We start from the raw sequence: 27,163 nt of genomic DNA on the forward strand, positions 1-27,163 counted from the left end.
CAGAATTTTAATATTGCGAGGCAAAGTGCCTACAAAAAAAAATCAATAAAAAGACGCGTGCGTTTGTCTGCCAATGTGAAGTGAAAGGTGAACACTGTGACAGTAGCATTTTAGCCAATCAGAAGTAGAATGGGGCGGGTCTCCAGTCCTGGAGAGCATTGGGCTCCACTTTGCCTCACTTAGGCTGCATGTGGAAAAATGATTTGCTTGATCGCAGGATATATCAAAAAACAAATGGGTATGGAAAGAGGCATGTGCTGGCTTCTGGAAAGCGTCTACTGTGAATCTAGTAGTAAAAATGTTACGTTGGGCGGTGAGATCCTGCTTATAGCCGCTGTTGCTGTCCAACATCTTTTCCCTCAGTCAATGTGGTTGACTTAGCCGGGAGAAGCAAGACACATTCAGCGGATATCGCATAATTTCTTACTGTGCCGTAGTTATCACAAAATATAGCCTACCAGATAACGCCCATCCGTCATTTTAAAAAATCCTGCGCGCGAGACCGTTCCTGTGAAATAGGCTAACTTGTCTGTCAGCTGCCTCTAGGCAAATCGACAGCGGTTTCCATAGGTGAACAAAATTGGATAAGGCAGATGTAGCTGGTTTATCGCTAAATTTGCTGTGTGCATTGAAGCCATGCTCTACTTTTACAAGTCGCTGGATTTCAAAGAGCCACTTTCGTTTCCGTATGCATTTCAGTGACAGCGCCTGGGCCGTTCTTGATAGAGCAGCGCATCAAAACGAACATTAGATTTTCTGCCTCATCCTGCGCAGCTCTATTTCAGTGTAGGCCTACCACAACGGTAGACTAGTGCTGCAACACCAACGATTATTTTAACCTTTGGCAAATGGACTAGTTTGTCTCTTTAGATTCAATAGTGAGGAAGCGGTGTGTGTGTGTGTGTGTGTTGGGGAAGGTGTGTGTGTGTTGGGGAAGGTGTGTGTGTGTGTTGGGGAAGGTGTGTGTGTGTGTGTGTGTGTGTGTGTTGGGGAAGGTGTGTGTGTGTGTGTTGGGGAAGGTGTGTGTTGGGGAAGGTGTGTGTGTGTGTGTGTGTGTGTGTGTGTGTGTGTGTGTGTTGGGGAAGGTGTGTGTGTGTGTGTGTGTGTGTGTGTGTGTGTGTGTTGGGGAAGGTGTGTGTGTGTGTGTGTGTGTGTGTGTGTGTGTGTGTGTTGGGGAAGGTGTGTGTGTGTGTGTTGGGGAAGGTGTGTGTGTGTGTTGGGGAAGGTGTGTGTGTGTGTTGGGGAAGGTGTGTGTGTGTGTGTGTGTGTGTTGGGGAAGGTGTGTGTGTGTGTGTTGGGGAAGGTGTGTGTGTGTGTTGGGGAAGGTGTGTGTGTGTGTGTGTGTGTGTGTGTGTGTGTGTTGGGGAAGGTGTGTGTGTGTGTGTGTTGGGGAAGGTGTGTGTGTGTGTGTTGGGGAAGGTGTGTGTGTGTGTGTGTTGGGGAAGGTGTGTGTGTGTTGGGGAAGGTGTGTGTGTGTTGGGGAAGGTGTGTGTGTGTGTGTGTTGGGGAAGGTGTGTGTGTGTGTGTGTTGGGGAAGGTGTGTGTGTGTTGGGGAAGGTGTGTGTGTGTGTGTGTGTGTTGGGGAAGGTGTGTGTTTGTGTTGGGGAAGGTGTGTGTGTGTGTGTGTGGGGGTGTGTGTGTGTGTGTGTGTGTGTGTGTGTGTGTGTGTGTGTGTGTGTGTGTGTTGGGTAAGGTGTGTGTGTGTGTGTGTGTGTGTGTGTGTGTGTGTGTGTTGGGTAAGGGGTGTGTGTGTGTGTTGGGAAAGGTGTGGTGTGTGTGTGTGTGTGTTGGGGAAGGTGTGTGTGTGTGTGTGTGTTGGGGAAGGTGTGTGTGTGTGTGTGTGTGTGTGTTGGGGAAGGTGTGTGTGTGTGTGTGTGTGTGTTGGGGAAGGTGTGTGTGTGTGTGTGTGTGTTGGGGAAGGTGTGTGTGTGTGTGTGTTGGGTAAGGGGTGTGTGTGTGTGTTGGGTAAAGGGTGTGTGTGTGTGTGTGTGGGTGTTGGGTAAGGTAAGGTGTGTGTGTGGGTGTGTGTGTGTGTTGCGGAAGGTGTGTGTGTGTTGGGGAAAGGTGTGTGTGTGTTGGGGAAAGGTGTGTGTGTGTGTGTGTATGTGTATGTGTTGGGGAAAGGTGTGTGTGTGTGTGTGTGTGTGTGTTGGGGAAGGCTGGACTCATTACAAGTAAAGGCGCGAGGCCACCAAACATCTAGGTGTGTGTGGTTGGTCTTCAGGTAACGGTGTGTGTGTGTCTAGGAATTTAGTTTGTGTCTTAGGAGAAGTTGTGCCGGGTAGAGGGTTTATTGTATGCGTTTGGTTGTGTGCTTGTCATCAGGAAGAGAGGCAGTCAAACTACAGCCTTCACCGTGGCTCCTAAGTTACTGTGTTGCCTCATTAACTTCACTATCTTGTGTGTGCGTGTTTGTTTCAGGAGCGTGCTGGAGTCAAGATGATCCTGATCCAGGATGCGTCTCAGGGCCCGAACATCGACAAGCCACTGCGCATCATCGGAGACCCCTACAAAGTGCAGGTACGCTCGCACACACACACACACACACACACACACACACACACACACACACACACCCTGTGAATAACGACTGCAAATCGCTCTGAGAAAAGCATCAGCTCAATGTAATGTAATGTAATGACCATATTTATTAGTCATCAATTTCCTTGAGCCACAAAGCACCTGCTTTAGAGAGGGAGGGAGAGAAAAAGCAACGCTCGAGAGTAATCAACAAATTGCTTTAGTTTGACACCACAGTAAGTGTTTGGAATTACTTGTCTGTTTTGCAGCAAGTGTTAGTGTTTGAAATGACCCTGTGTGTGTGTGTGTTGCACTAAGCGGTAGTGTTTGAAATGACTGTGTGTGTTGCACTAAGCGGTAGTGTTTGAAATGACTGTGTGTTGCACTAAGCGGTAGTGTTTGAAATGACTGTGTGTTGCACTAAGCGGTAGTGTTTGAAATGACTGTGTTGCACTAAGCGGTAGTGTTTGAAATGACTGTGTTGCACTAAGCGGTAGTGTTTGAAATGACTGTGTTGCACTAAGCGGTAGTGTTTGAAATGACTGTGTTGCACTAAGCGGTAGTGTTTGAAATGACTGTGTGTTGCACTAAGCGGTAGTGTTTGAAATGACTGTGTGTTGCACTAAGCGGTAGTGTTTGAAATGACTGTGTGTGTCTCTTTATTGCAGCAAGCGCGTGAGATGGTGCAGGAGATCCTGAGGGAGAGGGACCACCCCGGCTTTGAGAACCGCGGGGAGTACGGCTCACGCGGAGGTATGGGCGGCGGCGGAGGAGGTGGAGGCGGAGGAGGAGGCGGCATCGAGGTAAGCGGCATTGTGTGTGTGTGTGTGTGTTCACGCCAGTTTTGAGATCCGTAAGAAGGATGTGCACACGTGTGCGTGTGTGTGTTTTTAACGTGTTTTTCTTTTTACTGTTTGCATGTGCGTGCATGTTGCTGACATGCTGTTTCTCTCTCTCTCTCTCTCTCTCTCTCTCTCTCTCTCTCTCTCTCCCTCTCGTGATTGGTCAGATCCCAGTGCCGCGTCACTCTGTGGGCGTGGTGATTGGCCGCAGCGGAGAGATGATCAAGAAGATCCAGAACGACGCCGGAGTCAGAATACAGTTCAAGCCAGGTACTACACACACACACAGACTGCATGATGGGACGATGGGAGTAGTCCTGATAAGATTGCAGACTAGAATAATGATGATGATGACGTCCTTGTGTTACAAGATGATGGAACCCTAACCCTGATAAGATTGCCCACATTATGGGTCGATGATGATGATTTGTCTGTCTGTGTATTAGATGATGGTAGTGGTCCAGATATGAAAGATGATGATGATGATGATGATGTGTGTTTTTCTGAGTAGATGATGGTAGTGGATCTGATAACATAGATTATGTTGATGATGTCTCGTGTCTTGTGTGTCAGATGATGGTAGTGGACCAGATAAGATTGCCCACGTCATGGGTCCTCCTGACCGTTGTGAACACGCCGCCAGCATCATCAACGACCTGCTGCAGAGCATACGCGCCCGAGAGGAGGGCGGAGGGGTGAGTACACAGGGGGGCGTGTCTGTGTCTGTGTGTGTGTGTGTGTGTCTGTGTGTGTGTGTGTGTGTCTCTGTGTGTGTGTGTGTGTGCGCGTGCGTGTGTGTGCGCATGCGTGTGTGCATGTGTGTGTGCATGTGTGTGTGCATGTGTGTGTGTTTGTTTTGGAGGAGTGACTGGATGAAGGGAGAGAGGAGATGAGGATGATGGAGGATGCTATGAGAATGGCACTTTGTTTTTTTTGTATGTTGATGAGCTATATTAGATGGTAACCCTGTTTTTCTCTCGCTCTCTCTGCACCTTTTCTCTGTTCTCCACCTCTCTCCTCTACTCACTCCCCCCTCTTCCTCCTGCTCCATGCCCCTCTCTTTTCTCTTCTCTCCTCTCTTCACTCTCCCTCTCCTCCTCCTCCTCCTCCACCCTCCAGGGTCCCCCAGGGCCTCCTGGTGCGGGTCTTCCCCCAGGAGGAGGTCGCGGTCGTGGGCACGGCGGGCCGGGAGGCTGGGGCGGTCCCCCTGGAGGAGGCGGAGAGATGACCTTCTCCATCCCCGCACACAAGTGCGGACTCGTCATCGGACGCGGAGGAGAGAACGTCAAGGTAACACACACACACACACACACACACACACACACACACACACACACACACACACACACACACACACACACACACACACACACACACACACACACACACACACAACTACATATTGCACAAGTCATCAGATGTGGTCGAGAGAACGTGAGGGAAACACATGCCCACACTGCCTGTCACACTCGCATAAAACACTCACGGTCTCATTGGCTACAACACTTTCTTTAGGCCAGGGGTGTCAAACTCATTTTGGTCCGGGGGCCGCATACAACCCATGTGGACCTCAAGCGGGCCGCATTACTAACATTATCGCAAAAAAAAAACGTAAAGCAGAGGATTAGTGTTCAGTGCTATCACGTTTTAAGTGTGTTGAATATGTAGAAAGCAATGCAATACTGATAAACTGCTAATCCTATGCAAAATTTCCTTGACTTCATTTATTCATTGATAACCGTCAATTAATTAAATAAGGGACAGCTATTTTTGGTAGGGGGTCTGGGGGTTTTCCCCCAGAATTTTTTTTATTTCTTAGATGTAATTTCCTGCATTTTCACTCATTCTAACATACCGTTTCCAGTTTCAGCTTAATAGGAACCAATACAAATCCAATTATATTTATTATTTAATTACAACCAATACCAATACAATACGAATAAGAAATATTAACATTTTATCTCTATATATGAGGTCTATAATATATGAGCTTTATCAAATGCCTGTTACAGTACAACAAATTCACCATTTATAATAGAAGTGTGATGTGCACTTTACTACATATATACAGTATAAGAGAGGGACCATTGGGTTAATGTCATGCAGGTCTCGATTTTGTGCGTAATTGCGCATTTCGGTTATTTCATAAAAAAAAAAAAAAAGTAAAAAAAATAAAATAAAATAAAAAATGTTTTTCTTTTTTTTTTCGTTTTTTTTTTTTTTTTCTCCGGGCCGGATGGAACCCTCTGGCGGGCCGGATGCGGCCCGCGGGCCGTATGTTTGACACCCCTGCTTTAGGCCCTTTTTATGTACATTTTTAAAATCATAAGCTTGTTATATTGTTGTTGATTGATATGAATTGTTCATCCTCCGTTATGCCATCAGCCAGTATATAGGTGCGTCTGTGGAGGATAATGATATTATTAATAAAAATAATTATTATATAATTTTGTTCTTTAGGCCATTAACCAGCAGACAGGTGCGTTTGTGGAGATCTCTCGGCAGCCGCCCCCCAACGGCGACCCCAACTTCAAGCTCTTCGTCATCCGCGGATCACCCCAACAGATCGACCACGCCAAACAGCTCATCGAGGACAAGATCGAGGTGAGTAGCGTGCATGCTTGCTGTGCATGCTTGCTGTGTGTGCACTGCGGATCGCTGCAACAGATCGACCACACCAATGCCGCTGAGTTCAAAATTGAGCTGGCGTTGTGTATTGGTTGCTTGCCTGTGTGTTAGTGCAATGCAGCATGTTGATTGGTTACCATAGTGTGGTGTGCCAGCCTGATAGGCTGTAGCATGGTCACATGACTTCAGCTCTGATACTAGGGCTGTAAATTGACTTTTTTCCATCACCACCCGAAATGGCTAGTAGATGTTAATCTTACTAGCCAAACACACACTCACTAATGGGTCAAAGTGGCTACTAAAATGGCATTCTCTACTAGGGATGTGCACGAATATTCGAAGGTTCGAATATTCGTTTTCCTTTCGAATTTAGAATAGTCCTGTCGAATAAAAAAAAATCCAGCCAGTAAAAAAAAAATCTGTGTTTGCCTCCCTTGCAGTGTTAAGTGACAAATGAAAAGTTCTGCAGGGTTACATTAAATTAACTTAGTAGCTCCACTGTATTTTAATTTCCCTGGTAGGTCTAGAACTAGATACGATGCTCATCTTTCATTTCCAACACAGGCGAGTGTCTGAAAGCGTTCCGCCCCCCCCGCCGACACGACACACACAGCTAGGGAGAAGCCACGCATCTCGTGCATTTTCAGGAATGGGCATTGGGCATTCATAAATAAATCGCTGACACTGTAAATCTGCTAGTAGTGATGGTTTTGTAAACATGGACTGTCATCTGTAACTGTTCGGGAATAATGGCATATCAATTTGCGTCTGATTTGACCAGCGTAAACTTCTGCAAGGTAAGCTACTTGTAGCTGTTAGCCAACGTCAGTGTCAACAATGGCAGGTTATTTCAATATCTCTAAAACTCTAATAATGATAAGCTAACAAGCGAAGTAAGCTAGCTGAGTACTCTTAGCTGAGGCGATTTTATTTGGCTCACTACACTATAATCTGCAACTATTTGGGGGTCGTTTCATATGGCGTTGCTTCGGATTTGTGAAACAAACTTTGTAAAAGCCACCCCTGTAGCCGTGTGAATCGGGATACTGTCTGTCAACAATGTCAATTGCTAACTAGTTCTAATGCAGCCCAACTAGCGAACAACTGTTCAGTGGGGTTTACTTTGCCGTGCCACGAGAATGGAAGGAGGGGAAGGGAATGATACATATTTCTCGTCACGGACGCACAGACCTCTTCCAGTGAACGTGCTGCTGGACGTTCAGAGGTGTACACTCGACAGCATTTTCTAGCTATTGCTCCCCCCCTGGTGCTGTAGATGGAAGGCCACTGTAAATAAGTATTGAACTCTTTATGATACGTCGGCGGAATTTAGGCTACATGTTTCAAGGGATGACGGTGGGAGTCCCTCAGTCAGCAAACGCACGTCTTTTTTTTTTTCGAATTTCGAATAACATTCGAATAGTGGCCATCGAATTTCGAATAGTGCTTTTGGCAGAAATGCACATCCCTATTCTCTACCAGCCAAAGTGAAATTTCACCGGCATTTCGCTGGTGTTAATTTTGAGCCCTGGTCCTAGTGGACTTTGTGTAGTCTGTCTTCTGATCTCTGATGCAGCCCCCTGTGTCCCACAGCCCCTCTTGTGATTGGCTATAGTGTAGTCATGAGACTTGTGTCTCTCTGATAGGGTCCCCTGTGTGCTCTGCCCCTGGAGGGCCATGTTTTCATTGGCTATAGTCTGATATTCCCCTTCTCCCATGGTCCCCTGTTGTGATTGGCTATAGTGTAGTCACGTGACCTCTGCTCTGCTCTCTGATAGGGTCCTCTGTGTCCTGTGGGCCCCGGTCCTGGAGGGCCTGGGCCTGGTGGCCCCGTTGGCCCCTACAACGCCGGCCCCTACCAGCCAGGACCCTACCAGCCTGGACCCCCTGGCGGACCGCCACAGTGAGTATTCTTATTATTATTATTATTATTATTATTATTATTATTATTATTATTTTATTCACACACACACACACACACACACACACACACACACACACACACACACACACACACACACACTACCGCAGAGTATAGACCCGGTCGGCAACTCTGGGGCCCGCCCATAAAATTGCTTGTTTTCCCCCCACATTTGCTCCACCCACTGTATGTAGTGGCTAATCAATATGTCTAATGACTGGCAGTGATTGGCACCGCACGGCCAGCGAGTGGAGCATTCAGAGGGGGGCAAGAGGCAGTTTTATGGGCGGGCCAGAGGTGCCAACTGGGTCTATTGAGAGGCATGCACGCTCACATTTATTGCTGTATTGTGCTCTGCTACTCTCCTAAACTCATGAATTCAAGTCATACTTAATAGTTATTGTTTCTGAGATGGGAGAATAATTGTAAGCCATTGTAATAACCACAAAGGCAACGTCAGATGGTCTCATGTAATGTTTTGTTATGATGAATTCAGTTCTCTAATATATTGTCTTTGTCTGTCTTTCTCTCTGTCTCTACCTCTCTGTCTTGCGCTGGCTCGCACTCTCCTCCCCCTCCCCCCTCTCTCTACCTCTCTACTTTTCTCTCTCGCTCTCTCTCTCTGTCTCTAGTGGGGGTCCCCCTGGAGGTCCTCAGTACGCTCCCCAGGGGTGGGGTAACGCATACCAGCCCTGGCAACCACCCGCACCACACGACCCCAGTAAGTAACACACACACACACACACACACACACACACACACACACCTACCTGGAACCCACACGACCCCACTAGGTATAATGCGCACACCCAAGTCCATTTTGGGAATTTTGATCATGGGATGCATCCTCTCAGTGGAGAAGGCGAGCGCTTGCCCGCTCCTAGCTTAGCCACAGCAACTTATGGGACACTTTTTTTCCAATTCAACATCCCAATTGCTAATGAGGACGCCATTTGGATCGTGCCTGTAGGAGATATTTGAACTAAACTTCTATTGTGACGTCCTCACGAGGCTACAAGCACAAGGGAGCACGGGAGATTGGATAGCACGCATGCACCCATACGCAATTAAGCCCTGTGTACACCAAGCACGAACTACGCGACCTGAGCGGCGGAAGTCATTATTTCTCTATGGAGGGAAGGCGAATAGTAGCCTGGCGACGCCATCCATGTCCTCCACCCAAAGATTTTGGCTCCGCACATCGTCTGTCAAAAGCCTTGAGCTCGGTTCTCTCAGTGTTTAGCCAGTCAGCAAAGAGTTGAGAGTGGTGACGTAGAACTCACCCGCGAGCTCCGTTACTGATTGGTTAAGGTAACTATATTCACACTTTCGTTTTGTTATTTGTATGCTTTTGCGACGCTATAACGTAACAGGCATGCTAATAAAGCACAATATGGGTTTTAATCTGGAGTTTGGAACTCCAATTAATTTAAATGAGAGTGAGATCAGACTCTCCCACCGTCCATGGAGACGGATTCCTCATGGCTTTTGCCAGACTGATTGACTGAGTCAACAGTCGGCTTTTCGCCCAGGCTAGGCGAATAGAGCTACCGGAGCGAATTCGCCAGGAGCGAAGCGAACTGAGCGACCAGAGCGAATTTTGACAATTAAACTCAAGCTAATCTTGAGCGAATTCGTTATGACGCGGTTCAGCGAAAACCAATTGGAATGTTCATATCGATGAATGTCCCAGGCTGTCAAGAGTCAAGACGGAGCCGTTATGTGATTAGCTGAATCAATCATGTCAATGGCGCGTCCAGAGCGAATAAAGCTAATTCATGGCGCAACTTCTTCAACCACCCCAGCTACCTGGGTCGCGTAGGTAGTGCCTGGTGTACACGGGGCATAACCGTTAACCCCTTGTGTTCCAGGCAAAGCGGCGGCGGACCACAGCGCGGCCTGGGCTGCCTACTACGCGCAGTACTACCAGCAGCAGCCAGGCGGGGGCGCCATGCCGGGTCAGGGCCACCCGGGAGCCCAGCCAGCAGCCGGCCCCGGAGACCAGCAGCAGCAGCAGCCGCAGCAGGCCCAGGCAGCAGCCGGAGGCCAGCCGGACTACACCAAGGCCTGGGAAGAATACTACAAGAAGATGGGTAAGGAGGGAGGGGGAGAGAGTGTGAGCGAGAGAGAGAGAGATGGGGTGTGTGTTGCTTTGTGTGTTGCTTTGTGTGCGTGTGTGTGTTGCTTTGTGTGTTGCTTTGTGTGTGCGTGTGTGTGATGCTTTGTGAGTGTTTTTGAGAGTGAGTGATTAAGAGTTGCATAATTCTTGTGTGTGAGTGAGATTGACAGACTTCAGTTCATTTTGTGTAGTGTGTGTAAATAAAACATTTTTTCTCCCTTTCTCCTCTTTTCCATCCCTTGCCTCTCATCCCTCCATCTCTTCTCTTGCCTTTCCCCCACTCTCTTCTCTCTCTCTCGCTTTCTCACCCTCACTCTCTCTCCCCTCCCTCTTCTCTTCTCTTCTCTTCTCTTCCATCCTCTTCTCTTTTCTCTTCTGTTCTCTTCTCTTCCATCCTCTTCCATCCTCTTCCATCCTCTTCTCTTCTCTTCTCCTCTCCTCTCCTCTCCTCTCCTCTCTTCTCTTCTCTTCTCTTCTCTTCTCTTCTCTTCTCTTCTCTCCTCTTCTCTTCTCTTCTCTTCTCTCCTCTTCTCTCTTCTTCTCTCCTCTCCTCTCCTCTCTTCTTCTCTCCTCTCCTCTCCTCTCCTCTCCTCTCCTCTCCTCTCCTCTTCTCTCCTCAGCTCAGGCAGGTGCTCCTGCTGCGGGGGCTCCTGGGGGAGCAGCAGCTGCAGGTAACACTTTAACTTCTCATAAATCTATTATTTTACACTGTTACATTTCCTAAATGTGCGGTTGTTTACACTTTTGCATATTCTCAATCGCTATTCTTGTCAATTATGTTGACTGTGATGTATGTTATATATGATTTGTTATTGAAAGGATTATTTGTTGATGTTAGTTATTGTTTGATTGTGGTGACTGATTATTATTTATAGGTTAGTATTATAATAGGTTAGAAGTATAATTTATGATTGGTATGATTGTTTATGACTGTTAACAATATCAAATGAATATTTAGTCCTAACCCTAAATAATAAAGTTCATTATGACAATGAATCAAATGAATGTCTTGTCTTGCCCTGCCTTTGTCTTGTGTTGCCCAGCAGGGGGTGCTAGAACTCCAGGATTATGTATGACTGTTCACGATATCAAATTAACAACTTGTCTCCTCTTGCCCTTGCTTACTCTGTCCAGCAGGGGGTGCCGGAGCTCCAGGAGCGTCAGCAGGGGCGGCAGGTGGCCAGGCGGGCCAGCAGGACTACAGCGCGGCCTGGGCAGAGTACTACCGGCAGCAGGCCGCCTACTACGGGGGATCCGCACCGGGACAGGGCGCCGCCGCACCACAGGGACAACAGGTGATTACTGTGTGCTTGTAGTAAATGGGGTCTTCTACTCCCCAGTGTGTGTTTAAGTACAGAGCAGAACACACTATAGTACACACACACTCCACAGAGTACTACAGGCAGCAGACATGCATTACACCATGAGCACGCATGTATGCGCACAAACAAGAGTTCCAGGAGTATCACAATCACACACACACACACACACACACACACACACACACACACACACACACACAGTTGCTGTTCAGCTGAAACTGAAATGGTCATGTATACTAATCTCTCTCCTTTCTTCTTCTCTCTCTCTGTGTCTCTCTCTTTCTCTCTCTCTCTCCCCAGGCACAGTGAGACTGATCGATCCATCGTTGTTGTTGGATGCTTCCTCCTCCTTCCCCCTCCTCATCTCCTCTTCTCTCTCCCGAGCCAAACTCCTCATCAACCCCTCCTCTGGAATATGGGGTCAAGACACACACGCGCACGCACACACACACACACACACACACACACACACACACACACACACACACACACCTGCAAACCAAGTACTCCTCCTCCCTCCGACCGAGCCCCAACCAGCCAGAGACGCCCCAGACCTCCCACTACGCTTGGGGCCCTGCTATCAGTTCTTTATTGTTTTATTTTTCCCCAGAACGAAACTTTTTTTTTTTTTAAATACCCCCCCTTCTTGGCGTTATCTGTTGTCTTGCTTGCCCCAACTAATGTGAGAGAACTGTTCAAAAGATGACAGTCAAAAGCCGATCACTATTGGAAATTTCCGTCTTTTTGGGTCCCGGATTGTTTTAAATCTACGTTCTTTGTGGGGTTAGGTTGGGTGTGTGCGCGCGCGCGCGCGTGTGTGTTTGGGTTAGAGGCTTGAGCCTTGTGATCAACGAGAGTGAAATGCAGAGGGGGGAGTGAGGGGGGAAAAAAGAGAGAGATAAGCGGCTTTCAGAAGTTGGAGATCAAAACATTGGCAGCCTCCCATCTCTTCAGAAAACGACGACGACAAAAGGGAAGCGTTACCTGGACGAACAAACAACTGAGCAACTGTGACATTACTCCTCCTGCATCTTCCACTCCTCTTTCTCCTCCTCCTCCTTTTCCTTGTCCTGTGGACTTCCATACACACACACACACACACACACACACACACACACACACACACACACACACACACACACACACACACACACACACACACACACACACACACCAGTAATATTGCGTCCTTCCGTTTGGATATTCTTCATGTTGACTGTAACACACACACACACTCATCCTGCTGCGACCAATGCTTAACTGCTCTTCTCGTCCTTGTACAAAACGCCTCCCTCTCTCCTCTCTCCCTCCATCTGTCTCTCTCTCCATCCCGCTCTCTCATTCTCTGCAGCCAACGACTAACTTCTTCTCTTTGTACAAAACGCCCTCCTCTCCCTCCCTCCTTCCCTTATTTTTTTACAACGTTTTTGTGATTTTGATTCTATTGCTCTGTCCCGCTCGGTTTTTTTGTTTTTGTTTTTTTTCCTTCGGATGGTTTTAGTTGTTTTATTTCGGTTTTGATGATTGTTTTGGTCTCTTTATGTTTCTAAAGAAATGAAATGTGTAGTTTTTAAGTTGGAACATTCCTAATATTGAAAAGTACTTCACCTCCCCTCCCTCATGTCTTTTTGATCCCTCCCTCTCTCTCTCTCTGTCTGTCTCACTCTGTTTCTCTCTGTCTCTCTTTCTGTCTGCCTGTGGGGTGAGAGGGTACCTAGTCGGGTGGTGACTGCTTGATCTGTTCTGTGTGTGGGTGCGTGTGCATGCGTGAGTGTGTTTGTGCACCATGGTATTGGAAGGAAGTCATGTACACTGAAACCTGCGTGTGTGTGGACAGCGTTTTCCGATTTTGTGTGTGTGTGTGGACAGCGTTTCCGATTGTGTGTGTTTGTGGTTCTGGACAACACTGCGAGCAGCAGTATTTGTCTGCAAGCGGGCAGGACGGGAGACGTCCATGATGCGCGTTTGTGTTCCAGTGAGCCGGAGAAACAGGTTTGTGTTTGAGTGAGCAGGTGAGAGGTGTGTGTTTGTGTGTTGGTACTTACAGCAGTCCACCTGTCACCCCCACCAGCCCTCCCCCACCCCCCATCCTCTTCCACAAAGCCAGACGAGACGTCCGATCGTTTGCCCCACTCCGAATCCCCAACCCCCCCGACCCCACGCTCCATTGAGTTCCAAGAAGTCATGTTCTATAAATATATATATATTGTACGCCTGGTTTTTTACTTTTTACTGCTTGTTTTTAAAAACTTCACAATAAAAATAAGATCTACAGACATCTCAATGGACACATTTGTGCATTTGGGTTTGTGTTTTTTTGTATGCATGTCTGCGTTTATTTACTGTGTTGGGGAGAGTTCCAGTCATGTTCTTGCATGGAGAAATGGCACATGATGTACATTAAAATATTGACACAAATATACTTTTTTACTACAAAGGAAAACCTAATATTGGGTTAAAGGCAGTTTTGACATTTACACTTGCAAAGCCTGCAGTCACTGGCTCAAAATTCAAAAAGGGTAGGTAACATTTCTGAAGGAGCACCATGATGTAGTTGAATATATCAAATTCAAAGGAAATTTCCATATGCAAAATGGGAAAAGTTTATTACTTTAAGATCCATGAAGAGATCTAATATGGGGATAGGAAACTGTTGCAATGCCTACTCTGGCCAGCATGCTACATACTGGATCTTGAAATAGTGATTCACTGCGCAGGATATGCCATTTAATCAGCTATGCCGCCAAATGCTGGACCACGCTTTCTGTAGAAATAAGCATTGCCCCAACAGTGGCTTGCTTTAAAAAATAAATGAAAACTGCTTTTTATCTGCCCTTGATAAACTTGTGTAGGGTTGATCTGGTCTTATTTTCTTTCGAATAATAGGCTACTATTGACTTTCAGTGTCACCCCGTAGAGGCACATTGAATGACGACTGTATGACATATTTTTGACTTTCATTGGTTCATAAAATGTTCTCTTGGGCCAGTTAGTGTGTTCTTTGGTCAATTCTGTTCGACTCCCGACCTGCCAGGTTGGTGAGGGGAGTAATCAACCAGTGCTCTCCCCCATCCTCCATGAGACCATGTGCATGAGAACGTCCCACCGTACTGCTCCCTTTCGGGCGCCATTGGGGGCTGCCCCCTTGCACAGGTGAGGCATAAATGCAATTTCATTGTGTGTAGTGAACACTTTGTGTGCTCTGGAGTGCTGTGTCACAATGAGTGGGAGTTTGAGCTTCCCAGTTGGGCTTTCACTTTTTCCCCCACCGTGCATGCTTTCAGATTACAATGTCCTGAGCCCAGCCAAAGCTGTGACGTGTTCTTTAAATTGAGGGCTTTTTCAAAATAATATATATATTTTTATTTTATGCACACAGTAACTTGTACAGTTACATATAACTTGTATGTAACTGATGAGCCTACTCTACACAAATACTGCAGCCGGACACCAAAACTGAGTAGATACGTTTGCTGAACTCTACAGTTGTAAAATGAACTGCTTTCTGTACCAGATCGTGAACACACCTGTCACATCACTAGCACACATCGTTGCAGCAAGACACAGACAGTAAAAATGAAAAGCACACCCTGCCTCTTGGTTTCTCTGTTCAATAAGTACGTCATTTTAGGACGCTATCGAAGTCTAAGAGTGTGTTCATCATTTGGATATTGTGTGTAACGCAGTGTTCTCAGTAATGCAAAATGAGTGTTATGTAATGTATTGTGTCAGCTACATTTTGCAAGGCGCTTTGTTATTGCAATCTGAGTGCAAAGCAGTTTGGTTCTATTAGTTTGGCTGAAGAAAACAAAAAAAACAAAAAAACTTAATATGGGTGACAAAAAGTTCTTTATTTACAAAAACACAAGTGATACATCTCCATCAGTTAGTTTCCCTACAAAACAAAGTCATGTCAACAACCCAACCAAATCAATCATTGGTATTTTTTAAAGATGGAGAAAAGATGAGAAAATGACTAAAAACAATCGAAGCAACCAGCAAAATAAAAACACAAACTCCGAAGAGAATAAAATTATATTCGGGAAGTGGTGGTGGGAATGAGGGTGGGAATCGGTACAATGTAGAAGGAGGAAGGACAGGACGGGAAAGTTAGGGTCAGGTAAGGTAGGGTAGGGTAGGGTAAGGGACCAAGCGTAGGAATCGGGAAGGAGACCAACGCTGCCCCACAAGGATAGGACAAAGGTGGTAGGACCTAGGGTAGAAATTGGGAGGGGTACAACCCTCCTAAATAGGCTAAATAGGGAAGGAACTGGAACCAGGGGAGCCCCCTCCCCACTTCATGAGTGTAAAGGGAGAGCTGGCGACATTGAGGAGAGGGTATTAGGACAGCGGTGATAGGCAGTAGAGGAGATATTGGGAAGGGGTCCTATGCTCTCAATAGGGTGACGGGAGCAAGGAGTTAGGGTAAGAATTGGGAAAGAGGTGGTAGGGTAGGAATTGAGATGGGTCCAACTCCCTCACGAGGATGAAGAAAGAGCTGGCAACGTCTTCTGCTCTAGATGAGGTCCGCCACTGAAACAGACACAAGGCGGCTTTAGTTTCATACACTTACACACACTTTAGTTTATGCACATGCAGGCTTTAGTTCATCACTTATACACACGCACAGCACACAAACAAATTCTCTCCCTCCCCTTCTCTCTATGTTGAGAAGTACTGGTGTCGATGCGTCGCTCTCTCACAAACACACACACAGGCGCACACGCACTCTTACCGTTCATGGGCATTTCGTCTATCTGCGTTGAGTAGTACTGCTCGATGTCTCTGAGGATGCGGATGTCGTCGTTCTTCACAAAGTTGATGGCCACACCCTTGCGGCCGTAGCGACCCGATCGACCAATCCTGAGGGAGAACACAAACAGGGCGAGGTGCCGCAAAGATCGACCAATGAGCTTGGAGATATTTCCCTTTGCAAAAATAAAATATAAACTGTGCTGCTGTAGTGATCTTATTCAACAAAGTTTTGACCATGTCTTCAAGTCAGGTTTTTAGTGTGCACGTAATAAAATGTTCAATTTGTAATATTGTTTTTAGTCACTTTTAATCTTTTTACCCTGCACAGATTTGGATGCATGCACCCGCTGTTCTACGACAGTTTTAATTCTACACAGCTTTTGAGGGAAAGTGTTGCGCTCATACTGCTGTGTGTGTGTGCGTGTGTGTGTGTGCGTGCATGCATGTTCCCATCCCATTATCCAAACTCCTGTCCTCTCCGTGTGCATGTAGCCTCGTGCTTCACTAATGCCCCGCCTCCGTGGAGAAACCGATAACATTTCCCCGCTGTCAACCTCGTCACAACAACGTTTAGGGGACTCTTCCCCCATTCAACATCCCGCTTGCAAATGAGAAAATCTGAGCTGTATCGTCAATGACCTCTTGCTAGCTTCCCATCCCGAGGCCACAAGCACAAAGTGAGGATGGGATGACATGGATAATGACATGAACCCTGTGTGTGCGTGTGTGTGTGTGCGTGTGTGTGTGTGTGTACCTGTGAATGTACAACTCTCTGTTGTTGGGCAGGTCGTAGTTGATGATGAGGGAAACCTGTGGCACGTCCAGACCACGAGCCCACACGTCCGTTGAGATAAGCACACGACTGCAAAACACACACACAGACACACAGACACAAGATTAATATGCAGATAAACACAGAGATTGTGACACACATCTGTGGAGATCAACAAATAAGTACATCACATGCACACACACACCAACCAAAATTGGAAAATGTTTGAATAGTTTCTGACAGAGGATCAATCGGTCTTCCCCTAGTAGCTTAATGAAATGCAATGTAATCTGTATATTCGGAGGGGTGCGCAGGCCGGGTCTAAAATACGGGAGAAAACCGTAGCTGTGAGTTAGCTATGTAAAAGTTTCCATAGTTACCCATTTGTATATAATACGTGCTTCCATAGCTACCCATTTGTAAATACAGAGCATGGCTTTGGGTAGTAGTTGAGTTGCTTTGGATAAATAAAAACGACAGCTAATTGTAATGTAATGTAAAAAAAATGTTCCATGGTTACTTCGCCTTGGAGCGGAACTCTTTCATATTATAAACTGGGGTAACTATAGTTACCTTGTGTTTCTATGGTTACCTATCTGTGCAAAAGGTTTCCAGGGTTACCTGGCTCTGGAGCGGAACTCCTTCATGATGGACTCTCTCTCCTTCTGGGGCATATTATAACGTATATAATGGGTAGTTACCTTGTGTTTCTATGGTTACCTATCTGTACAAAACATACCTGCAAACTCAGGAGTGTTGAAAAAGGTGACAAACTATCGCGACATGCAGAGTGTAGGCCTACTACGGTTCGCACTGCACTGAGGGTGGAGATCTTCACTGATGTGTGGATAAAGGGTCAATGATTCATAATCTCATAGAAAACAATGGTAGTCTATATTTAACATACGTATGACATGGTATCATTTTTTGGGGTGTGTCTTAGTTTTTGCATATACTCAATGCATGCTGCAAGTTTTAGGGCCCCAATCACTTGAGGTGAAAGCTGTTGAAAAGATGAGTACGGTAACCCCATAGGAAACACAGATTTTTTTATGTAATACTAGCCTAAATTAAAAAAAAGACTTTCAATCACAATCATTGGGCTGGGCCTTGTTAGTCATATGTATAGGCCTAGTCAAAGCATGCAGTAATGACGGGGGAGTAAACCATGATTTTGCAAAATGCAAGAATTTCTCTCGAATATCCGACATGAAAGTTGAAACCAACTTCACCGTGACAGAACTTGGCTGCATCTCACCCACGGTCTACCTACGTCTGCAAAACCAGCAAATATTTCGCTACACTTTGCTTCTACCACGAACGAAGCAAGAAATAAACATTGCTGTCATTGCTGTCTTGCATTTTCAAAATGTGTGTATTAGTTATAATGATGCATTCGGACCGTTCAGACTTGTCAAAATGTGATAATGGCTCACGTTTGCACGTTGCGCACGGAGATAAGTAGAGGTGCTCCGATCACCATTTTTTGGCCCGATCACCGATACCGATCACCAAAAATCTTTATCTGCCGATTACCGATCATTGCCGATCACAAAAATGATTTCCTATTTTTTTAATAGCATATTAATTATCCTTATTGAATACCATTTCTGCCCATAAACCAATCAATCTTAATTTGCACATGTCTATTATTAGGCTATTATTATTATTATTATTATTATTATTATTATTATTATTATTATTATTATCTTTCAGACTAGTGTTGGTAATACAGTCTACAGTATTAATCAATGTATAAGTTATTGCATAGAATAACTAAACTATTTAAGATTGAATTGAAACTGAAACATTACATCAAATAGTCTTCCACATACGAGAAAAAACAACCTGTCGCTTTAAATGAGCAGCCTCGTGAGGAGAGCCCCTCCCCTCTCTGTCACCGTCCACAGTTGCAGTGCTCCACTACCGTTCTGAATGTCTCTCTCAAGTTTTAACCACATCTGTCGCCGTTTGGTGTTTCAGCGACTATCAAACTAATCGACTGACTGCCAATTACAACTTTGAAAACAATAATTGACATGTTTGTGCTGACAACGTGAAGTTGTCGCGTGCTGACCGAGGCAACTACACAGTAGTAACGTAAAATGGCTCACTGGCGAGTACTCAATCGCAAATTACATTGTCAGGTAAACGGCGCATGGATCGGAAAATCAGATCATTGTTGATGCAGATATGGTTATGAATGGTGGAAATGAAGGGGGGAATGGCGAAAAGTTATAGACAAGCAAAGATGCCTTCTTTTGGTGCACTTGCAGCTGTGCAGAGCCAGCGCCTACATGCAGCGCCAGGTGTAAAGGCAAATGGTTGCGTGAGGAATTTAATATCTCTCGATCGGTTTTTTGATCGGCATGTTTTTCCGATCACCGATCAGGCTATTTTTGGCCATTATCGGCCGGTCATGATCGGCAGCCGAGCAATCGGAGCACCTCTAGAGATAAGACAAGGTCTACCCACACAGCGAAGGAGGAGGTTTTCGGGGCTGCTCTATCATTTCCTATCACACGTATGGTTCAGTCTTATTTCTTAATTAATGAGTCAATTTCGTTGTTGTCAGGGCGCCTTAGCTTCTTTGGCTGCAACAGCTAAGCGAAAAGTGGTAAATAAATGCTAAATTTTAGCCAGCTGCTACCCAGACTGGTGAGCATTACAAAGCACAAACATGTTTCTACCACTATACAAGACGTACCTAAGTACTCGGCAACATAATCCTCATCCCATAGCAGTTGTTCAGGTACTCAAAATCCAATCGAAAGGGCAAAAGGTAAAAGTGACAGCGGAGACAGAGTGACCAGTGGTCCATTTCGTTTGTTGTGGAGTGGGACATATCGCACGTCAATTCCATCTCGCGCGCGACTAGGTTATGGAACGACCATTGACGGATTCAGATCCCGTCTTTCTGATACAGTGGTTACGAGAGCCAGTTGTAGACTGACCAAAAACAAAGAACGTCGCTCAACATTAATGACAATAATGTAGGCTAGGTCTCTGCCTAGCCTGGGATCAAAACGGCGAATTTCGCCTGAAGGTGAGAAGTTTGCAGGTATGACAAAAGGTTTCCATGGTTACCTGGCTCCGGAGCGGAACTCCTTCATGATGGACTCTCTCTCCTTCTGGGGCATGTCTCCGTGCATGGACGACACCGTGAAGTTGGCCTCGCGCATCTTCTCAGTCAGCCAGTCCACCTACACGCACACACACACAAATTACTCTCAGCATGAAGGAATTTAGTAGCTTTATCTACCATTGCATGTGTACGCATGATGGTGTGTGTGTGGGTGTGTAAATGGGTCAAATACGTCCAAAATGAAATTGTCCTTCAGTGTAACGGATACCATCTGCTGACTGTAACGGTAAAAAAAAACATGATTTTTAAATTGTTTCAAGTGAATGGATGACAGCCGAGGCCTTCATGAATTCACTGGAAAATAAATAAATAAATAATTAACATTTCCCAAACAGCATTTCCCAAATGGCCTCCTTTGGTTTGCTAATGATTGTTTGCTTCCCAACAAAGTGTGAGGAGTTCCCGTATTTGCGGGAACTCAGAAAGTACTTGCATTGACTCTTTACCTGACTATTAGCAACGCTGAAGCTGTTGCGTCACTAGGAGGGCACGGCCTGGCTAGGTATCCGTTACACTGAAGGACAATTTCATTTTGGACGTCTTTGACCCAAATACCTTTCTCTTGGTGTTGCAGAAGATGATGGCTTGTGTGATGATCAGTGCGTGTGTGTGATGGTGTGTGTGTGTAAATACCTTTCTCTTGGTGTTGCAGAAGATGACTGCTTGTGTGATGGTGAGCGTGTCGTAGAGGTCACACAAGGTGTCGAACTTCCACTCCTCTCGCTCCACCGCAACGAAGAACTGCTTAATTCCCTCTAGCGTCAACTCATCACTACACACACACACACACACACACAAACAAACAAACAAACATACATACACGTCAATAAGAGCTGCTCAATGCCCTTCAGCGTCAGCTCATCAAAACAAACACACGTAAATTACAACTATTTAATGCATCATGCATCATGCGTGGATCGTTTGAGTCTCTGTGTGTGTGTGATTACCGTTTGACCAGGATGCGTATGGGGTCCGTCATGAACTTGTTGGTCATCTCCAGGATTTCGTGGGGCAGAGTGGCGCTGATCAGGACCACCTGTGTAGCCGGGGGCAGGTACCGGTACACATCGTAGATCTGCTCCTTAAAACCTGCAAAACACAAGACGCACACATTTAAGATGCAGGTAACCAGTACACATCGAAAATCTCGGCAAACACACACACACATCAGAGGTCGCGTTAACCGACAAATGTCCGTCATTGATGGATTTTTTTTGAAGGATGACGGAAAATTCTGAAGCCTGTCCGTCATTTTGACGGATCATATCGAGGAGGTGATAAATAAATCCCACGTTTATGTAGGCTAAACCCCTATCGAGGAGAGAAAAGGAGCATTTCAATTAGACATAGTTATCAGCGCAGATCTGGCTACTAGACCTGCCTTTCTCCCTCTCCCTGCTTCTCATGCCATGCGCAGCAGCAGAGCGCGCTCCTCTGCACTTGCGTCAAAATTAATGAATTAAAATAACAACGCTGTTGCCACCATACACATGTGACTTCGATGAATTTAAGATTCAGAACTATTTGTCGACCTATGCCTACTACACTTACCGACCATCTGATTTTTTGCTAATGACGAAGTTGTCCCTCTATCGCCCTTCATAAAAGCATGGTTTCATATCGCTATAGCCACAGACCTTGCTTACGTCCTTGCTTGAAACATAAAAAATAAGTGAATAGCATGTTTGCCAACCAGAACCTTCACTCAAAGGCAATGCTGGTTTAAAACGGCTGCATTATCAGGCGACTTTTTACAGCTTGACAAAGTTGCCAAAAGCGGATACCCTCATTTCGGTCATGGCTTGGCTCACCAATGTATTGTTTCTTTTTTTTCAGTGAGCTTTACCGCGCTCCCATAAGCCGATAGGGCTAGGCTACGTGAGGAGAGTCTCCCTTTACTACCGTCGCTGGCATTTTTCAGCAAAGTTGACGAAATTTGGTCGTCTTCCTTGCTTCAGTGCTTGTCGCTTGCCTGGGCTAAATCTTTCTGCTGCAAGACACTTTCCTTTCCATCGTGCACACGCGTGAAGCCCAACGCAAATGTTATAATGCCTTTACAATCGGTGCATTAATCATGTCTAGCAAGAAGATGTGAGAGATGTTGGATAAAGCCCAGCACGCGTCTTTTAATTAAGTGCATGTGGTGACCAAAGCGCTGAACACTGAATCAGACGCACGCGAGATATCTGCAGTTTTTTTAAACAGTGCAATTAGATGATTGGGGAGCAAAGAGAGAAAATGATTCGCTGTAGGCTATAGTAAAAGTTAACTTGGGGACTGAATGTCGAATGAAAGGGGATGTGTTCACAGCTGGCCGCAATTGCGCATGTGTTGTTCCCGGTGCTGGGTCGTGACCCCCCCATATTGAGAACGAGGATGACGAATAAAAAATAGGCGATGACGGATTTTTTTTTGACCCTGTCCGTCAAAATGACAGACTATGCAAAAAGTCTAGTGCAACCTCTGACACACATACACACACACACACATACACACACAGGTCAGATGCATACTCATTTAACATGCAGGTAACCGGTACATATTGAAAATCTCTGCGCATGCACGCACACACACAAAAGTGTGCATCAAAGAGGAAGGTAGGTCTCTGAGACTGTGTGAGTGTGTATGCGTCTGTATATACGAGACTCTGTGTGTGAGCGTGCGCGTGTGTGCGTCACCTTTGTTGAGCATCTCGTCAGCTTCGTCCAACACCAGCATCTTGATGGCTCTCGTCCTCAAACTCCTCCTCCTGATCATGTCTGCAAAGAGAAGAGATGGGCTACATTTACATTTTATTTCTGAGGAAGAGGGGGGTGAGGAGATGGAGAGGAGGCAAAGATAAGGATGAGGAGAGGAGGAGAGGAGGCAAAGAGAGGGATGAGAAGAGGAGGCAAAGAGATGGGGAGTAGGGATGCAAACGATTAATCGACTTTAATCGATCAATGCATTAATCGATTAAAAAACATTAATCGCAAATAATCGACAATTCAACTAACAAGAGACCCATATAGGCATGTGAAGAGTGTGTGTGTGAAGAGGGGTGTGAATAGTGGGAATATTTAAATCACCTTGGGATTAAAAAAATGAAATAGAATTTATTTAAATGTGGTATTTTATCTCAATTTTTCATTATTTTTTTTTTAGAAATAGTAGTTTTTTCCGAGAAATATTGAGATTTGGGGGGGGAAACGCCGCTTAACAATTAATCGTAAGTCGATCGATAAGGCTATCAACTAATGATTAATGAATTAATCGATAATTTGCATCCCTAATGGGGAGAGAGGAGAGGAGAGGAGGCAAAGAGAGGGATGAGAAGAGAGGAGCAGCCTCTCCTGTCTGATATTCGTTTGTATTCCTTTACAGAACAGCACTGAGCCGAAGAGAGGAGAGGAGGAAGTGTGGATGAGGAGGATGAGAGGAGAAGAGGTGTGTGTGTGCGTGCGCGTGTGTTACTGTGTGTGTAAGTATGTACCAAAGACGCGTCCGGGTGTTCCTGCCACGACGTGTTGCCCGTAGTCGAGCTTCCTGATGTCCTCTCCCACGTTGGTCCCTCCAATGCAGGCGTGGCACTGCACATTCATATAGTCACCCAGCGCTAGCAAGACCTAGAGAGAGAGAGAGAGAGAGAGAGAGAGAGAGAGAGAGAGAGAGAGAGATGATACATGAGCAATGGCTGACACAGACACGACACTGACACTCAGAATGAGAGTGAGAGGGAGCACGACACTGAGGGAGAGAGAGGAAGTGTGAGACAGGGGGAGAGGGCAAGTGGACAGTAGTGGTGTGCCTTGACACTGCCCTTACTACTCCATTCAATTAAGATTCGGGAGGTAGCGATTTGATTCGAATTGATTCAGTCCCACTCTACAATGCATTACATTTCTACTGAAATCAAAGCAAATTTTTCATCAGTCATGGGGCTGTTGTGTCCATCAGACCTGCAGTTGTCAATGCTTTCATTTAACCGAAAGTTTGTTTGCTCCAGTTGTGCTGCACACACCCACACACAACTTCTAATTCGAAACCAACACACACACACACACACACACAAACACAAAGACAAATAAGCAAGTGGCTGCACCCATACCTTTTGGATCTGTCCAGCCAACTCTCTGGTTGGGCCCATGATCAGTGCCTGGGTCTCCCGAACCTACAAGCAAATGACAATGACAGGTGAGTGAAGTACAGGACATCTGAACTAACATATTCGACCATTAATACCCTCTAAGAATCTTCTGAACTTTTTCCAACTTCATTATGATTAATAACAGACCTAATAAGACCCAAGGAGCAGTGGTTCTCAACCTTTTTTGAACAAGCGCCCCATTCACCTCATCATAAGCCTCCCAACGCTTGATCTCATGGATAAGGCTGCCCCTAAACTGTGTCGTTCAGGACAAGAAGCAGATTTGTGAGTGCGTGTGTGTGTTTGTTGTGTGTCACTCACCTGGATGTCCAGGCACTGCAGCACAGACACGCAGAAGGTGGCGGTTTTACCCGTACCAGACTGGGACCTGAAGGAGGAGAAGACGGGCACAGGAGAGTACAGGAGAATAGTTACTGAGCATGTCTATACTATGCACATCAATGAACAGTTTATAATCAGGTTTTTGGGGTTACCGCCGGTTTATTCAAGGAGAAAAGTCATTGAATTGTGTAGGTTAAGAGTCTTATTTGAATGAAATTTGAATAGTGTCATGTTAAAACATGTGAAATGCCAATGAATGAACATGAAGAGAAGTTGTCGGAACATGGTAAGAAGTGATAACTGCGAACATAGGGACATGATTGGCATTGAAAAATACTACGACAAAAATCAAGGTGTGCGCCGTTTGAGTCCCCATTAGCATTAATGCAAAACAAAAACGTCGAACGCAGAGTATGACCACAACACTCATTTGTCAGCGTTGATATTTTCTGTGGTGGTAGAGAGCAACACTACAGATCATCTTCCTCCCATAGGCGCTAATGTAAACATTTTCCTAATTTCAACATAGTGGTACTTGGTTGCAAAGTCATTGTGATGACATGCAGGCTAAGGCTGGCGGTATGCTTACACGCAAACGTGTGCACGTTTCATTCATGAACGCGTTAACTTGCGCAATTCATGTCAATTTTACGCGCGTTAGATACTGCAACCAAACAAGTGCGTTAGGTGCAATATCTTCAAACACGCTGGGGGCGATAGCAAGAAAAGACGGTTCCAGACGAATGCTTCTCGGCAAAACCACGATGGCGACAACTTTTCAAGACCATCTCGACCCTCTCAAAATTATAAACATTCGATTTGCGATCGTACTTGCCCGCTGCACTTTGACACAGGAGCGTGCAAATATAGAAGTAGCAGTATCGTCTCCTTGCCCGGGGAATCCTTATTTTGTTTTGTTTACAAATTTTAACAAATTTCCCAATTTCCTTATCGCAATGCTGTGCTCTCTGCCCCCTGGATGACACCGCCAGTATTTTGCGTGTAGGTCTACTGCTTTAAAAGCAAGCATGTGCAGTCGGTTGCTTGCGTTGACTTGTGTAATTTGCGGCTCGCAGCAAGCGTGCCGGAGGCTTAAGGGTGGATTCTAATATGCAGACTCCCATCCTCCCTTGCCTCATTGTGTCGTCACCAACAACAGTATTGTATTTCAATATTGAGCAAAAGCTCAATTTTAATGCCATTTTCTCATTTGCAAATGGGATGGTGAATGAAGAATAGTCCTCCAAAACTTGGCGAGGCCACAAGCACAGACCGAGGAGGGAGTCCACACATTGGAATCCACCCCATGTGTATTAGCAAGCCAAGTTCCTGGTACTCACTGCGCGATGACGTCTCTGCCCTTGATGATCTGCTTGATGGCTCTCTGCTGGATAGCTGACGGCTTCTCGAACCCTGAAAAAGACACCAATCATCATCATTATCATAATCATCCTCCTCTCCATATAGCTGACAGCTTCTCAACCCTCAAAGACAATCATTATCATTGTTTATGATCATCACCATCATTTTTATTTCTTTATGGCCACCTGGATGCATTATCATTGGTTACACACTAAAATTAAACTTCAATAATGGCATTACTGTAGATTGAATTTGCATAGCTGGCAGCCTCTGGACTCCCAAAGAGGCATTTTCAGAGTTATTGTTATTATAAGTCGTGTATTTGTATATCACATTCATCGTTCAGTTATGCATCACCATCACAGTCCAAAACATTCAGCCAACAACACAAAAAACCCAAAGTAATTCATCATACAAATATAACAACCCACAGAGACGACAACCAGTGCAACACTCATCTGCCGATCTTTTTATTATAACTCATGTTGACCTCATTTCCTTGGTAATAAACCGTTTACATATCCTGCAGCAGTACATTCAGACAAGAGGAACCGTTTTCTTAACTTTTAAATCCCTGGTATGCCATTGGCTTGCTAACACGTAAACTAGGGTACTCCCCTCAAGTTGTACGAGTCAATTTCCACAAAGAATAGATCAGCTAAAGCACTAATAGCAATCAGCAGGCACCCTAGAGAAAAAGACACAAACAAAACGGTCTCATGTGAGAAATTTGGAGCTATCAAGCTAGTTCTAGTGATCTACCTTAGCTGATAGTTACACACGACTCTTGAGGGAAGGCAAATGTTTGGCTAATATGCTAGACACACGTTAGCATGCGAGTCATCAATGATCGCGGACATGCCCCCAGTTGCATTAGAAGTACGAAGCCAATCTGAATACCGATGCAATATTTTACGTAACTAATATTAAATAGTCAGTGAACCCCGCCACTGGAGAGTTTCAAAGTTAGCGCCTCAGCTTAGCTAGGCCCTGTGTTCAAAGCGCATCCTCGGTCTTTACCGTAGGCGTAGATCCCACGGAGCAGGTCCTCTCGAAGGCCCATGGTGTCGAAAGTTGGAGTCACATCGACCTCTTCGCTCGTCTCAAACTCCACTTTGGTCATATCTTCCTCCTTTAGGAGCCGTTTCGCTCTCGGTGCTTGTGTTGCGGCCATTGTACTCTCTGAAACTTTCCAACAAAAACGTGGATATATATGAAAATATTACACCGTTCGGCGTAGTAGCACACGGAGGAATCAGAGAAAAGACCGCCGCCGCGTGTGTCGTCGATGTCCTGACGTCATGTGAAC

General features: G+C 45.7%; 2 protein-coding genes across 3 annotated transcripts in view; one reads left to right on the plus strand and one right to left on the minus strand.

Moving 5' to 3' along the window:
- The window catches only part of LOC134454314 (far upstream element-binding protein 2-like), a 20,234-nt gene extending 6,594 nt beyond the window's left edge, over nt 1-13,640 (plus strand). Inside the window, exons 8-19 of one of the 2 annotated variants that reach the window (XM_063205258.1) lie at nt 2,422-2,520; nt 3,189-3,323; nt 3,530-3,632; nt 3,936-4,057; nt 4,482-4,652; nt 5,823-5,966; nt 7,769-7,893; nt 8,544-8,632; nt 9,783-10,004; nt 10,651-10,701; nt 11,165-11,325; nt 11,653-13,640. In XM_063205258.1, the coding sequence (XP_063061328.1) occupies nt 2,422-2,520; nt 3,189-3,323; nt 3,530-3,632; nt 3,936-4,057; nt 4,482-4,652; nt 5,823-5,966; nt 7,769-7,893; nt 8,544-8,632; nt 9,783-10,004; nt 10,651-10,701; nt 11,165-11,325; nt 11,653-11,661 (1,431 nt within the window). In that variant the 3' untranslated portion in view covers nt 11,662-13,640. The remainder of the gene's footprint in view (nt 1-2,421; nt 2,521-3,188; nt 3,324-3,529; nt 3,633-3,935; nt 4,058-4,481; nt 4,653-5,822; nt 5,967-7,768; nt 7,894-8,543; nt 8,633-9,782; nt 10,005-10,650; nt 10,702-11,164; nt 11,326-11,652) is intronic. The other variant, XM_063205267.1, reaches the window with a different exon arrangement.
- Nucleotides 13,641-15,182: 1,542 nt separating this feature from the next.
- Nucleotides 15,183-27,162, minus strand: eif4a3 (eukaryotic translation initiation factor 4A3). The gene is made up of 12 exons (XM_063205379.1): nt 26,875-27,162; nt 25,833-25,905; nt 24,472-24,538; nt 24,112-24,174; nt 23,497-23,629; nt 22,703-22,783; nt 20,972-21,113; nt 20,658-20,796; nt 19,967-20,082; nt 16,862-16,969; nt 16,088-16,215; nt 15,183-15,885 (listed from the first exon to the last, which is right to left on the minus strand). Exons 1-12 carry the CDS (start codon nt 27,026-27,028, stop codon nt 15,869-15,871), a joined length of 1,221 nt encoding a protein of 406 aa, XP_063061449.1. The 5' UTR covers nt 27,029-27,162; the 3' UTR covers nt 15,183-15,868.
- Nucleotide 27,163: the final 1 nt, after the last annotated feature.

Source organism: Engraulis encrasicolus, chromosome 1 (genome assembly GCF_034702125.1).
Source record: "Engraulis encrasicolus isolate BLACKSEA-1 chromosome 1, IST_EnEncr_1.0, whole genome shotgun sequence".
NCBI classification, from domain to species: domain Eukaryota; kingdom Metazoa; phylum Chordata; class Actinopteri; order Clupeiformes; family Engraulidae; genus Engraulis; species Engraulis encrasicolus.

What these genes read in the sequence shown, in the direction of transcription:
- eif4a3 (XM_063205379.1), bottom strand. Translation starts at nt 27,028, where the DNA reads ATGGCCGCAACACAAGCACCGAGAGCGAAACGGCTCCTAAAGGAGGAA. An exon ending in TGCAGTGCCTGGACATCCAG is followed by an intron (nt 24,175 to 24,471) that starts GTGAGTGACACA and finishes ATTTGCTTGTAG; the next exon opens with GTTCGGGAGACCCAGGCACT. An exon ending in TGGCTGGACAGATCCAAAAG is followed by an intron (nt 23,630 to 24,111) that starts GTATGGGTGCAG and finishes CTCTCTCTCTAG; the next exon opens with GTCTTGCTAGCGCTGGGTGA.